This window comes from Oncorhynchus kisutch, linkage group LG17 (genome assembly GCF_002021735.2).
Source record: "Oncorhynchus kisutch isolate 150728-3 linkage group LG17, Okis_V2, whole genome shotgun sequence".
Taxonomy (NCBI): domain Eukaryota; kingdom Metazoa; phylum Chordata; class Actinopteri; order Salmoniformes; family Salmonidae; genus Oncorhynchus; species Oncorhynchus kisutch.
Window position 1 is genome coordinate 38346743 of NC_034190.2, and position 14207 is coordinate 38360949.

General features: G+C 43.5%; 1 protein-coding gene across 1 annotated transcript in view; it reads right to left on the reverse strand.

Annotated features, from left to right (window-relative positions):
• LOC109907626 (probable ATP-dependent RNA helicase ddx6) overlaps positions 1 to 14207 on the reverse strand; it is a 53616-nt gene that overhangs the window by 17466 nt on the left and 21943 nt on the right. Inside the window, exon 10 of the mRNA XM_031793778.1 lies at positions 1124 to 1240. Coding sequence (XP_031649638.1) covers positions 1124 to 1240 — 117 coding nt within the window. The remainder of the gene's footprint in view (positions 1 to 1123; positions 1241 to 14207) is intronic.

Genomic DNA, 14207 nt, shown 5'->3' on the forward strand with positions numbered 1-14207 from the left:
CTGGGGGTTGTAAATTACACCCTGTCGGTTTGTTCTGTGGAGAGAATCCCTGAGGACAGGGAAGAAATGACCATCTACCACCTACTTCCAAGCATGATTTGTCCTCTTTGAATAAACCTATTTTCCTCCCCCTGATTTGCTTTGGGGTTCTGTGATATTGAGGAATAACATCAACTGCTAACAGTGAGAATAAATATGTGTGTGTGGGTGGGTGTGTGTGAATACTTTCTGATGGCTGTCGTGGAAGATTCAGAATTTGTTGGTAACATATGTAAGATGTTTTATATTCATCTAATGTGTGTAAGTTAATTCTCATCAGAATGGTATTTTTGTATAATACTGTGGCGAGGTTGCAGTTATCTGTTCTATGTCAAGACTAAGTTGCATGGGCCGCTGAGAGGGGAGAGGTCAAAGTGTCATCATGTGTAAACATATCTTTCACTCCCTACCTTTTTCCCAGTGGAGAAAGGAGGGTGGCAGTGTCTGGAATCATTCTATGCTCCCTCTAATGTTGTTTCTATCTTAACCTATAGCCTCATTCTCCTCTCCGTGAGTTTGTCCAGGAGTTTGTATTTAGAGTGGGTTGTATCTAAATGATGATTTGATATATGTCTGTTGATATGGAGGATTGGTTTATGGTTCTGGGGTTTGGGAAAGGAGACAAAGCTGAACGATGAATTATGTCTATGCTGTCTGACTATGTGTGATCTTTGCTATAAAGGATCCTATTTTGCCATTGTGTGGGGACTCTCAACTTTTCATTAGAGATACTGAACTGTTGAAAGTCAAAATGCTATAGAGCTTATATGATTAAAGATGGACTTTTATAACTAACTCTGACTTGTGTGTGTGGTTTGCTCCCATGATTTGGTAAATAGAGGAAATTTCCACGACATGGCACAGTAAATGTAACTTTAAAAAAAATACAAATATTTCAGAGGTATAAAAAAAAGAATATAAAGGAACGATAAAAAACGTTATTTATTTTTTTGTACGAAACCATTCAGAACTTTATTTTTCTGAAAAAAATCAGGTTCCAACCCGATAATAATGTTTAACCTCTTTTCAGAAAGATGCAGATTTTTCTCATGTTGAACAATAAGCGTGAATCTAAATGGCTCACCTGCATCATCTTGGCGTGGATGTAGAAGCAGGAGTAGCCCAGCTGGGTGATCTTCTTGGCCAGCAGCTCAACTCTTTGGGTGGAGTTACAGAAGATAATGGACTGATTGATCTGCAGCTGTGAAAAACAAACCACAAGAGAAAGGAAATGTTAAAACTAACAAACAATAACAAACACTTTATACAACGTTTTTCATGAGAATCTCAAATCAACAATATCGAGTTCTGGCAGGTCTTAGGCGATGGTTTAATATGAATGTAACCATTTCTGAAGTGGGATTGAAAGATCAGAGTGGCTGCGGATCCAAACCCCCCCCCCCCCCCCCCCCGGACTAAAGAAGCTTATGCGCATGTGCGGAACACGTTCTACACGTGTTTATTCTCCACGCAGTCTCTGCTCTACTAGTCTGACTACCAGTCACTTTAGCTAACATTCCACTCGTCACAAGTCTAATAAATACATTTAATATAGCCTAAACCAACACAATTAATCCATTATTTAAGAAACATGATATGAAGAAAATGTATCCTATTTCAGAAGAATAGAATAGCAGATTCTGAGTTGTCCTTACGTTAGGGCCAGACCTGTGCCATTAGAACCTGACCACCTGTGCAATATGGCTGTGGGCTACACTAGTTCATTTAGCAGACAGGTTAGAATTACGTAGCATTATTGTATAGTATGAAGAATAGGCCTACAATTGAACATAGTTGAATAAATAGAAAGGATATTTTCCCCAAATGATTTGCGAGGGACCTCACACATGTGGTTATTCTGTGTTGAGTGGTTAACAAAGAAACATGTCCCCCTATATGCTTCATTTGGAGTTATTTATGTAACTTTAGTTGTGATACAAACGTTGGGCCATATGTTTGAATTTTAACACATTCTAAGGATGCATGATGCAACAACTAATGATGATTTGAAAAAGTTACAAAAACCATCCTTAGCTTACACTCGAAGAACTAATGCAGTTTACGTGCAGTTTACGCAAGCATGTCCATAAGGCTAGGGGAAGCTAAGCTTTACCTAATGTAAACTGAATTAAAATCGCCAAAATTATATAGCCTAATTAGCAGGGATGCACGGTATCGGTGAACATATCGGAATCGGCCAACATCGTTATCAGCCCGATGTCTAGTTTAATGCCGATTTCAAAACCGATGTCAAAGCTGCATACCTATAAAACGTAGGTACATGACGTAATGACGGCACGTAAAATTCTGTGCAACACGTGCAACACAGTATTCCTAACTTAGCCCACAATGTCTGCTGTCTGGATCGAACAGTCAACAAGGCGAGCAGTCATTTGATGGAGTAAGAAAATTTCTGAGAGACAACTGAAAGGTAAAATCCATTAAAGCCAAGATAATGGAATTAATTTCCCTTGACAATCAACCATCTCTGTCGTGGGTGATGTTGGCTTTCGCCGACTGGTCGACCAGTACACACTACTAAGTGCGCTATTTTTCAGATGTTACCCTACACAGTAATAGCGTCACTACTATTAGCATCACGACATGCATACTATGGAACTCCGTTTGGGTCTTTGCATGTCAAAAAAGATACAGTAGCACTGTCAAAGCTGTACAAAAAAGTCTGCAAACAAGCAAACATCGGCCACAAACAAAGTGTTTTCAATACCGCGTTGGTAATAAAGCATAATTTGTTCGACCGCAACTTCCGGGGTAGCTAGCTTTAGCTTGGTACCTAGCTAGCCCCAATACAACCAGCCTCAAACAATGACCAGTAGAAACTGCAGTCATTTTCATTATTCTTAGCAATGATTTAGGAATCCTTGTAAATATTAGCTAGGTTGCCACTTGTTGTTCGCCTATTGAAATTGAACTTCAGTTCATGAAAATAAATAGCTATGCAGGTACTTAACACTGTTGTCCAAAGCTAACACAATAAGCGGCTAGCTAGCTTCATCTGGCTAGTGAGTCTCGACCGGACATGTGTTGTGAAGCCACAATAAGGATTAGGCATAATATAGCTTGGTGTCATCATCTAAAATAACCCTAATTTATAAGACAGTTCTTATTTGATTAATGGTGGTCGGACCCATCACTACCAGTGATGTTCGATCGGCGTCTATAACTCACTGTTGGGGAGTTATTTTATGCAAATGTTTACAGTTATAATTTATCAAATAAAAAAAAGGATAGCCTGAACATGTGAAAGTTGGTTTGGTGTCTCTACAGTGGTTCTTCAATTAAAGGTTTAGAGTTTATACCCCAACCTTTTGTGGTAGATGGTGGCAGATTATGGTAAATTGTATCATTCTGTCATTGCACCACACTATCACAAGGCAGAGTTAGAACGCTGATCTATAGGTAATCTAAACTGTGGCACAAATTGAGAATCTTTGTCACGTCGTGTATGTAGGTGGCAGGGAAGTCAAGCGCAGTAGAATTAAACTTGGTATAATTTGAGTATTGTAATAACTTAAAACATAAACTACAAAACCAAAGTCCATAATAAAATAAATGTGGGTACAAGAACTCGTCGCACACCAATCCATAAAACATGAACATAACAATAAACAATCTCTGACATGGACATGAGGGAAAACAGAGGGTTAAATACACAACAATAAATGAATGGGATTGGAACCAGGTGTGTAGGAAGACAAGACAAAACCAATGGAAAATGAAACATAGATCAATGAAGGCTAGAAGACTGGTGACGTCGACCACCGAGCCCCGCCCGAACAAGGAGAGGCATCGACTTCGGTAGAAGTCGTGACAATCTTCTTGTAAAGTAATGGAGGTGTAAATGTTTCAGTCCAAGAGTCTCTCTTCTCTGGCACTGGAGTCCTGCATCAGGCACAAAAACATTTGCTGCCGGGTGGTCCCGGAGAGAGAACTTGGGTAAATACAATGGCACAGATACACTTGACATGTGGACTGACAATTTTCTAAAAATAGGCATGGTGGGTTTCTCTCCCTCTAAAAACAGAAATAAATCATTCTAAATAACAAATTGGCTTTATTTACCAGGGTGAAAGAGTGATAGCCCCTCTATATCTAGTGAGTTTCTGAAACACGGAGTCCTTCTTCACTGATGTGAAGAAGAAACTGAATGAAAGAGAGACCAGAGAGGGGAAAAAGGTTACCCATATTTTCAAGACCTGATCTACTTAATTTATTGATGTACTAGTTTATTTAGGCAATTTAAAATATAAATTTAGGCTTGGCCTATTTAGTCAGCTATTTTGCAACATAAAGCTGAGTGACTCACTCATTCATGGCTTTGGATCAAAATAAGTACCAACATTCAATGGGGCGGCAGGGTAGCCTAGTGGTAGTGTTGGACTAGTAACCGGAAGGTTGCAAGTTCAAACCCCCGAGCTGACAAGGTACAAATCTGTCGTTCTGCCCCTGAACAGGCAGTTAACCCACTGTTCCTAGGCCGTCATTGAAAATAAGAATTTGTTCTTAACTGACTTGCCTAGTTAAATAAAGGTAATAAAAATTATTTCTGATAGTCTTTAATTAATAAAATAAATGCTTTGACCAAGTTAACCTGCTCATGTTGTGTGTGTTAATTTATTGGTTACAATGAAGAATGTAAATGAAATAAATCAAATAAATCCTATTCATAATGAATAATCTCTGATTGAGACGCAGAGATGCGTGTTGGAAGGAGGATGAGGATACAGATATAGACCCAGACATAACAGAGTTACTGAAGGAGGATGAGGATACAGATATAGACCCAGACATAACAGAGTTACTGAAGGAGGATACATATATAGAACGAAAAGATGCTCGACTATGCATATAATTGACAGCTTTGGAAAGAAAACACTCTGACGTTTCCAAAACTGCAAAGATGTCTGTGAGTGCCACAGAACTGATGTTACAGAAAAAACCCAGATAAAAATCCAATCAGGAAGTGCCACATTTTTTAAAATCGCCTCATGCCAATGACTCCTTATATGGCTGTGAAGGAGCTAGGAGTCAGCTTACGTTTTCCACGTTTTCCCCAAGGTGTCTGCAGCATTGTGACGTATTTGTAGGCATATCATTGGAAGATTGACCATAAGAGACGACATCTACCAGATGGTCGCTTGGTGTCCTCCGTCGCAATTATTGCGTAAACTCCAGCTGCAGTATTTTTCCGTTTGCTTCTGATGAGAAGCCAACTGCCACCACTGATAGATTATCGAATAGATATGTGAAAAACACCTTGAGGATTGATTCTAAACAACGTTTGCCATGTTTCTGTCGATATTATGGAGCTAATTTTGAAAAAAGTTTGGCGTTGTAAGTGACTGCATTTTACGCTCTTTTTCTTAGCCAAATGTGATGAACAAAACGGAGCTATTTCATCTACACAAATCATCTTTTTGGAAAAAAATGAACATTTGCTATCTAACTAAGAGTCTCGTCATTGAAAACATCCGAAGTTCTTCAAAAGTAAATTATTTTATTTGAATGCTTTTCTTGTTTTTGTGAAAATGTTGCCTGCTGAATGCTAGGCTTAATGCTATGCTATCAATACTCTTACACAAATGATTGTGTAGCTTTGGTTGAAAAGCATATTTTGAAAATCTGAGATGACAGTGTTGTTAACAAAAGGCTAAGCTTGTGTTTGAATATATTTATTTCATTTGCGATTTTCATGAATAGGAAACGTTGCGTTATGGTAATGAGCTTGAGGCTATGATTACGCTCCCGGATACGGGTTAAAGAAGAAGTTACAGGTCTGTGAGAGCCAGAAATCTTGCTTGTTTGTAGGTGACCAAATACTTATTTTCCACCATCATTTGCACATAAATTCATTACAAATCCTACAATGTGATTTTCTGGATGTTTTTTTCTCACTTTGTCTGTCATAGTTGAATTGTACCTATGATGAAAATTACAGGCCTCTCATCATTTTAAGTGGGAGAACTTGCACAATTGGTGGCTGACTAAATACTTTTTGGCCCCACTGTATATACTGAAAGGCAGTTCTAGTGTTAAGAAATAATAATAATAATAATAATAAAAATAAAAACATACACAGTACCAGTCAAAAGTTTGAACACACACACACACACAGTACTGGTCTGAAGTTTGCACACCTACTCATGCAAGGGTTTTTCTTGATTTTTACTATTTTATACATTGTAGAAAAGTGAATACATCAAAACTATGAATTAACACAGAATTATGTAGAACCCCCCCAAAAGTGTTAAATAAAAATAAAATAAAATATTTGAGATTCTTCAAAGAAGCCACCCTTTGCCTTGACAGCTTTGTACACACTTGGCATTCTCTCAACCAGCTTCATGAGGTAGTCACCTGGAATGCATTTCAATTAACAGGTGTTAGTTGTTTTAAGTTCATTTGTCAAATTTCTTTATTTTCTTAATGTGTTTGAGCTGATCAGTTGTGTGTGACAAGGTTGGGGAGGCATACAGAAAATAGCCCTTTTTGGTAAAAGACCAGGTCCATATTATGGCAAGAACAGCTTAAATAAGCAAAGAGAAATGACAGTCCATCATTACTTTTAAGACACGAAGGTCAGTCAATCTGAACATTTTAAGAACTTTGAAAGTTTCTTCAAGTGCAGTCGCAAAAACCATCAAGCGCAATGATGAAACTGGCTCTCTCCACCATAAGAAAGGATGACCCAGAGTTACCTCTGCTGCAAAGGATAAGTTAATTTATCTTTGCTTATTTGAGGTGTTCTTGCCATAATATGGATTTGGTCTTTTACCAAATAGGGCTACCCTCTGTATACCATCCCTACCTAACGCATTAAGAAGGAAAGCAATTCCAAAAAATAACTTTTAACAAGGCTGTTAATTGAAATGCATTCCAGGTAACTACCTCATGAAGCTGGTTGAAAGCATGCCAAGAGTGTGAAAAGCTGTCATCAATGCAAAACAATCTCAAATATATTTTGATTTGTTTAACACTTTTTTGGTTACTACATGATTCCATGTGTGTTATTTCATAGTGATGTCTTCACTATTATTCCACAATGTAGAATTATTTTTTTTAAATAAAGAAAAACCCTTGAATGAGTAGGTGTACAAACTTTAGACCAGTACTGTATGTATATATTTTTTTAAACAGTGATTTTGGCCTTACTGCTATGAGCCCATAAAAACGCATTGAATAACAGCTTCATACATGAATAAACAGTCCCACCAAAAAAACTGAAGGAAGTTTGTTCTATAGTGTCTGTCCTATATCTGAGGAACATAATATCAGAAAACTATTACAATTTTGACATGTATTTAACCCCTTATTTCATAAATACAATGCAGTCAGAAAGAATTCAGACCCCTTGAACATTTCCCACATTGCTACCTTATTCTAAAACGGATCAAATAAAAAAATAGACTCAAATCAATACACAATACCCCAATAATGACAAAGCGAAAACCAGTTTAGACATTTTTGATATGTATTTTTTATTTTTGATATTTTCGAATGTAAATACCTTATTTACATAAGTATTCAGACCCTTTGCTAAGAGACTCTAAATTGAACTCAGGTGCACTGTTTCCAATTATCATCCTTGAAAAGTTTTGACAACTTGGAGTACACCTGTGGTATATTCAAATGATAGGACATGTGGAAAAGCACACACACCTGTCTATATACGGTCCCACAGTTGACAGTGCATGTCAGAGCAAAAAACAAGCCTTGCGGTCGAAGGAATTGTCCGAAGAGCACCGAGAAGGGACTGTGTCGAGTCACAGATCTGGGGAAGGGTACAGAAACAATTCTGCAGCTTTCAAGGTCCCGAAGAACACAGTGGCCTCCATCATTCTTAAATGCAACAAGTTTCGAACCACCAAGAATCTTACTATAGCTGGCCGCTTGAGCAAATCGGGGGAGAAGGGCCATGGTCAGGGAGGTGGCCAAGAACCCGATGGTCACTGACAGAGCTCCAGAGTTCCTCTGTGGAGATGGGAAAACCTTCCAGAAGGACAATCTTCTCTGCAGCACTCCACCAATCAGGCCTTTATGGTAGAATGGCCAGAGGGAAGACACTCCTCAGTAAAAAGGCACAACAGCCCACTGAGAGTTTGCCAAAAGGCACCTAAAGGACTCTCAGACCACGAGAAACAAGATTATCTGGTCTGATGGAACCAAGATTAAACTATTTGGCCTGAATGTCAAGCATCACGTCTGGAGGTAACGTAACTATGGTGAGGAATGGTGGTGGCAGCAGCATGCTGTGGGGATTTTATTCAGCGGCAGGGGCTAGTCAGCAGCTGTGGTTGTGGTTAGTGGTGTTGGTCAGCAGCTGTGGTTAGTAGTGTTGGTCAGCAGCTGTGGTTGTGGTTAGTAGTGTTGGTCAGCAGGTGTGGTTGTGGTTAGTAGTGTTGGTCAGCAGCTGTGGTTGTGGTTAGTAGTGTTGGTCAGCAGCTGTGGTTGTGGTTAGTAGTGTTGGTAAGCTGGTGTGGTTGTGGTTAGTAGTGTTGGTAAGCTGGTGTGGTTGTGGTTAGTAGTGTTGGTAAGCTGGTGTGGTTGTGGTTAGTAGTGTTGGTAAGCTGGTGTGGTTGTGGTTAGTAGTGTTGGTAAGCTGGTGTGGTTGTGGTTAGTAGTGTTGGTAAGCTGGTGTGGTTGTGGTTAGTAGTGTTGGTAAGCTGGTGTGGTTGTGGTTAGTAGTGTTGGTAAGCTGGTGTGGTTGTGTTTAGTTGTGTTGGTAAGCTGGTGTGGTTGTGGTTAGTAGTGTTGGTCAGCAGCTGTGGTTAGTAGTGTTGGTCATCAGCTGTGGTTAGTAGTGTTGGTCATCAGCTGTGGTTAGTAGTGTTGGTCATCAGCTGTGGTTAGTAGTGTTGGTCATCAGCTGTGGTTAGTAGTGTTGGTCATCAGCTGTGGTTAGTAGTGTTGGTCATCAGCTGTGGTTAGTAGTGTTGGTCATCAGCTGTGGTTGTGGTAAGTAGTGTTGGTCATCAGCTGTGGCTGTGGTTAGTAGTGGTGGTCAGCAGTTGTGTGGTTGTGGTTAGTAGTGGTGGTCAGCAGTTGTGTGGTTGTGGTTAGTAGTGGTGGTCAGCAGCTGCGTGGTTGTGGTTAGTAGTGGTGGTCAGCAGCTGTGTTGTTGTGGTTAGTAGTGGTGGTCAGCAGCTGTGTGGTTAGAAATGGTGGTCAGCAGTTGTGTGGTTAGGAGTGGTGGTCTGCAGCTGTGTGGTTGTGGTTAGTAGTGGTGGTCAGCAGGTGTGTGGTTGTGGTTAGTTGTGGTGGTCAGCAGGTGTGTGGTTGTGGTGGTCAGCAGCTGTGTGGTTGTGGTTAGTAGTGGTGCTCAGCAGTTGTGTGGTTGTGGTTAGCAGTGGTGGTCAGCGGTTGTGGTTAGTAGTGCTGGTCAGCAGCTGTGTGGTTGTGGTTAGTAGTGCTGGTCAGCAGCTATGTGGTTAGTAGTGGTGGTCAGTAGCTGTGTGGCTAGTAGTGGTGGTCAGCAGCTGTGGTTGTGGTTAGTAGTGGTGTTCAGCAGTTGTGTGGTTGTGGTTAGTAGTGGTGGTCAGCAGTTGTGGTTGTGGTTAGTAGTGTTGGTCATCAGCTGTGGTTGTGGTTAGTAGTGTTGGTCATCAGCTGTGGTTGTGGTTAGTAGTGTTGGTCATCAGCTGTGTGGTTGTGGTTAGTAGTGTTGGTCAGCAATTATGGTTAGTAGTGTTGGTCAGCAGTTGTGTGGTTGTGGTTAGTAGTGTTGGTCAGCAGTTGTGTGGTTGTGGTTAGTAGTGGTGGTCAGCAGTTGTGTGGTTATAAGTGGTGGTCAGCAGATGTGTGGTTAGTAGTGGTGGTCAGCAGCTATGTGGTTAGTAGTGGTGGTCAGCAGTTGTGTGGTTAGTAGCTGTGGCCAGCAGTTGTGTGGTTGGTAGCTGTGGCCAGCAAGTGTGTGGTTGTGGTTAGTTGTGGTGGTCAGCAGTTGTGTGGTTGTGGTTAGTAGTGGTGGTCAGCAGTTGTGTGGTTGTGGTTAGTAGTGGTGGTCAGCAGCTGTGTGGTTGTGGTTAGTAGTGGTGGTCAGCAGTTGTGTGGTTGTGGTCAGCAGCTGTGTTTGTGGTTGGTTGTGGTGGTTAGCAGTTGTGTGGTTGTGGACAGCAGCTGTGTTGTGGTTAGTAGTGGTGGTCAGCAGTTGTGTGGGTGTGGTTAGTAGTGGTGGTCAGCAGCTATGTGGTTGTGGTTAGTAGTTGTGGTCAGCAGCTGTGTGGTTCGTCGTGGTGGTCAGCAGCTGTGGTTGGTCGTGGTGGTCAGCAGCTGTGGTTGGTCGTGGTGGTCAGCAGCTGTGGTGTTGGTTAGTAGTGGTGGTCAGCAGCTGTGTGGTTGGTCGTGGTGGTCAGCAGGTGTGTGGTTATGGTCAGCAGCTGCGTGGTTGTGGTTAGTGGTTGTGGTCAGCAGTTGTGTGGTTGTGGTTAGTGGTTGTGGTCAGCCGTTGTGTGGTTGTGGTTGGTGGTTGTGGTCAGCAGCTGTGGTTGTGGTTAGTAGTGGTGGTCAGCAGCTGTGTGGTTGTGGTTAGGAGTGCTGGTCAGCAGCTATGTGGTCAGTAGCTGTGTGGTTAGTAGTGGTTGTCAGCAGTTGTGTGGCTAGTAGTGGTGGTCAGCAGCTGTGTGGTTGTGGTTAGTAGTGGTGGTCAGCAGTTGTGTGGTTGTGGTTAGCAGTGGTGGTCAGCAGTTATGTGGTTGTGGCCAGCAGCTGTGGTTGTGATTTGTAGTGGTGGTCAGCAGCTGTGTGGTTGTGGTTAGTAGTGCTAATCAGCAGCTATGTGGTTAGTAGTGGTGGTCAGTAGCTGTGTGGTTAGTAGTGGTTGTCAGCAGTTGTGTGGCTAGTAGTGGTGGTCAGCAGGTGTGTGGTTGTGGTGGTCAGCAGCTGTGGTTAGTAGTGGTGGTCAGCAGATGTGTGGTTGTGGTTAGTAGTGTTGGTCATCAGCTGTGGTTAGTAGTGTTGGTCATCAGCTGTGGCTAGTAGTGTTGGTCATCAGCTGTGGTTGTGGTTAGTAGTGTTGGTAAGCTGGTGTGGTTGTGGTTAGTAGTGTTGGTAAGCTGGTGTGGTTGTGTTTAGTTGTGTTGGTAAGCTGGTGTGGTTGTGGTTAGTAGTGTTGGTCAGCAGCTGTGGTTAGTAGTGTTGGTCATCAGCTGTGGTTAGTAGTGTTGGTCATCAGCTGTGGTTAGTAGTGTTGGTCAGCAGCTGTGGTTAGTAGTGTTGGTCATCAGCTGTGGTTAGTAGTGTTGGTCATCAGCTGTGGTTAGTAGTGTTGGTCATCAGCTGTGGTTAGTAGTGTTGGTCATCAGCTGTGGTTAGTAGTGTTGGTCATCAGCTGTGGTTAGTAGTGTTGGTCATCAGCTGTGGTTAGTAGTGTTGGTCATCAGCTGTGGTTAGTAGTGTTGGTCATCAGCTGTGGTTGTGGTTAGTAGTGTTGGTCATCAGCTGTGGTTGTGGTTAGTAGTGTTGGTCATCAGCTGTGTGGTTGTGGTTAGTAGTGTTGGTCATCAGCTGTGTGGTTGTGGTTAGTAGTGTTGATCATCAGCTATGTGGTTGTGGTTAGTAGTGTTGGTCATCAGCTGTGTGGTTGTGGTTAGTAGTGTTGGGCAGCAGTTGTGTGGTTGTGGTTAGTAGTGTTGGGCAGCAGTTGTGTGGCTGTGGTTAGTAGTGGTGGTCAGCAGTTGTGTGGTTGTGGTTAGTAGTGGTGGTCAGTAGCTGTGTGGTTGTGGTTAGTAGTGGTGGTCAGCAGCTGTGTTGTTGTGGTTAGTAGTGGTGGCCAGCAGCTGTGTGGTTAATAGTGGTGGTCAGCAGCTATGTGGTTAGTAGTGGTGGTCAGCAGCTATGTGGTTAGTAGTGGTGGTCAGCATTTGTGTGGTTGTGGTTAGTAGTGGTGGTCAGCAGTGGTGGTCAGCAGTTGTGTGGTTAGTAGCTGTGGCCAGCAAGTGTGTGGTTGTGGTTAGTAGTGGTGGTCAGCAGCTGTGTTGTGGTTAGGAGTGGTGGTCAGCAGTTGTGTGGTTGTGGTTAGTAGTGGTGGTCAGCAGGTGTGTGGTTGTGGTTAGTAGTGGTGGTCAGCAGTGGTGGTCAGCAGTTGTGTGGTTAGTAGCTGTGGCCAGCAAGTGTGTGGTTGTGGTTAGTAGTGGTGGTCAGCAGCTGTGTTGTGGTTAGGAGTGGTGGTCAGCAGTTGTGTGGATGTGGTTAGTAGTGGTGGTCAGCAGTTGTGTGGATGTGGTTAGTAGTGGTGGTCAGCAGTTGTGTGGTTGTGGTCAGCAGCTGTGGCTGTGGTTGGTTGTGGTGGTCAGCAGTTGTGTGGTTGTGGTTAGTAGTGGTGGACAGCAGCTGTGTTGTGGTTAGTAGTGGTGGTCAGCAGTTGTGTTGTGGTTAGTAGCGGTGGTCAGCAGTTGTGTGGATGTGGTTAGTAGTGGTGGTCAGCAGCTATGTGGATGTGGTTAGTAGTGGTGGTCAGCAGCTATGAGGTTGTGGTTAGTAGTTGTGGTCAGCAGCTGTGTGGTTGGTTGTGGTGGTCAGCAGGTATGTGGTTGTGGTTAGTAGTTGTGGTCAGCAGTTGTGTGGTTGTGGTTAGTAGTGGTGGTCAGCAGTTGTGTGGTTAGTAGTGGTGGTCAGCAGCTATGTGGTTAGTAGTGGTGGTCAGCAGTTGTGTGGTTAGTAGCTGTGGCCAGCAAGTGTGTGGTTGTGGTTAGTTGTGGTGGTCAGCAGGTGTGTGGTTGTGGTTAGTAGTGGTGGTCAGCAGTTGTGGTCAGCAGTGGTGGTCAGCAGTTGTGTGGTTAGTAGCTGTGGCCAGCAAGTGTGTGGTTGTGGTTAGTTGTGGTGGTCAGCAGGTGTGTGGTTGTGGTTAGTAGTGGTGGTCAGCAGCTGTGTTGTGGTTAGTAGTGGTGGTCAGCAGTTGTGTGGATGTGGTTAGTAGTGGTGGTCAGCAGTTGTGTGGATGTGGTTAGTAGTGGTGGTCAGCAGTTGTGTGGTTGTGGTCAGCAGCTGTGGTTGTGGTTGGTTGTGGTGGTCAGCAGTTGTGTGGTTGTGGTTAGTAGTGGTGGACAGCAGCTGTGTTGTGGTTAGTAGTGGTGGTCAGCAGTTGTGTGGATGTGGTTAGTAGTGGTGGTCAGCAGCTGTGTGGTTGTGGTCAGCAGCTATGTGGATGTGGTTAGTAGTTAGTAGTGGTGGTCAGCAGTTGTGTTGTGGTTAGTAGCGGTGGTCAGCAGTTGTGTGGATGTGGTTAGTAGTGGTGGTCAGCAGCTATGTGGATGTGGTTAGTAGTGGTGGTCAGCAGCTATGAGGTTGTGGTTAGTAGTTGTGGTCAGCAGCTGTGTGGTTGGTTGTGGTGGTCAGCAGGTATGTGGTTGTGGTTAGTAGTTGTGGTCAGCAGTTGTGTGGTTGTGGTTAGTAGTGGTGGTCAGCAGTTGTGTGGTTAGTAGTGGTGGTCAGCAGCTATGTGGTTAGTAGTGGTGGTCAGCAGTTGTGTGGTTAGTAGCTGTGGCCAGCAAGTGTGTGGTTGTGGTTAGTTGTGGTGGTCAGCAGGTGTGTGGTTAGTAGTGGTGGTCAGCAGTTGTGGTCAGCAGTGGTGGTCAGCAGTTGTGTGGTTAGTAGCTGTGGCCAGCAAGTGTGTGGTTGTGGTTAGTTGTGGTGGTCAGCAGGTGTGTGGTTGTGGTTAGTAGTGGTGGTCAGCAGTTGTGGTCAGCAGTTGTGTGGTTAGTAGCTGTGGCCAGCAAGTGTGTGGTTGTGGTTAGTAGTGGTGGTCAGCAGCTGTGTGGTTAGTAGTGGTGGTCAGCAGCTATGTGGTCAGCAGTTGTGTGGTTAGTAGCTGTGGCCAGCAAGTGTGTGGTTGTGGTTAGTTGTGGTGGTCAGCAGGTGTGTGGTTGTGGTTAGTAGTGGTGGTCAGCAGTTGTGGTCAGCAGTTGTGTGGTTAGTAGCTGTGGCCAGCAAGTGTGTGGTTGTGGTTAGTAGTGGTGGTCAGCAGTTGTGTGGTTAGTAGTGGTGGTCAGCAGCTATGTGGTTAGTAGTGGTGGTCAGCAGTTGTGTGGTTAGTAGCTGTGGCCAGCAAGTGTGTGGTTGTGGTTAGTTGTGGTGGTCAGCAGGTGTGTGGTTGTGGTTAGTAGTGGTGGTCAGCAGTTGTGGTCAGCAGTGGTGGTCAGCAGTTGTGTGGT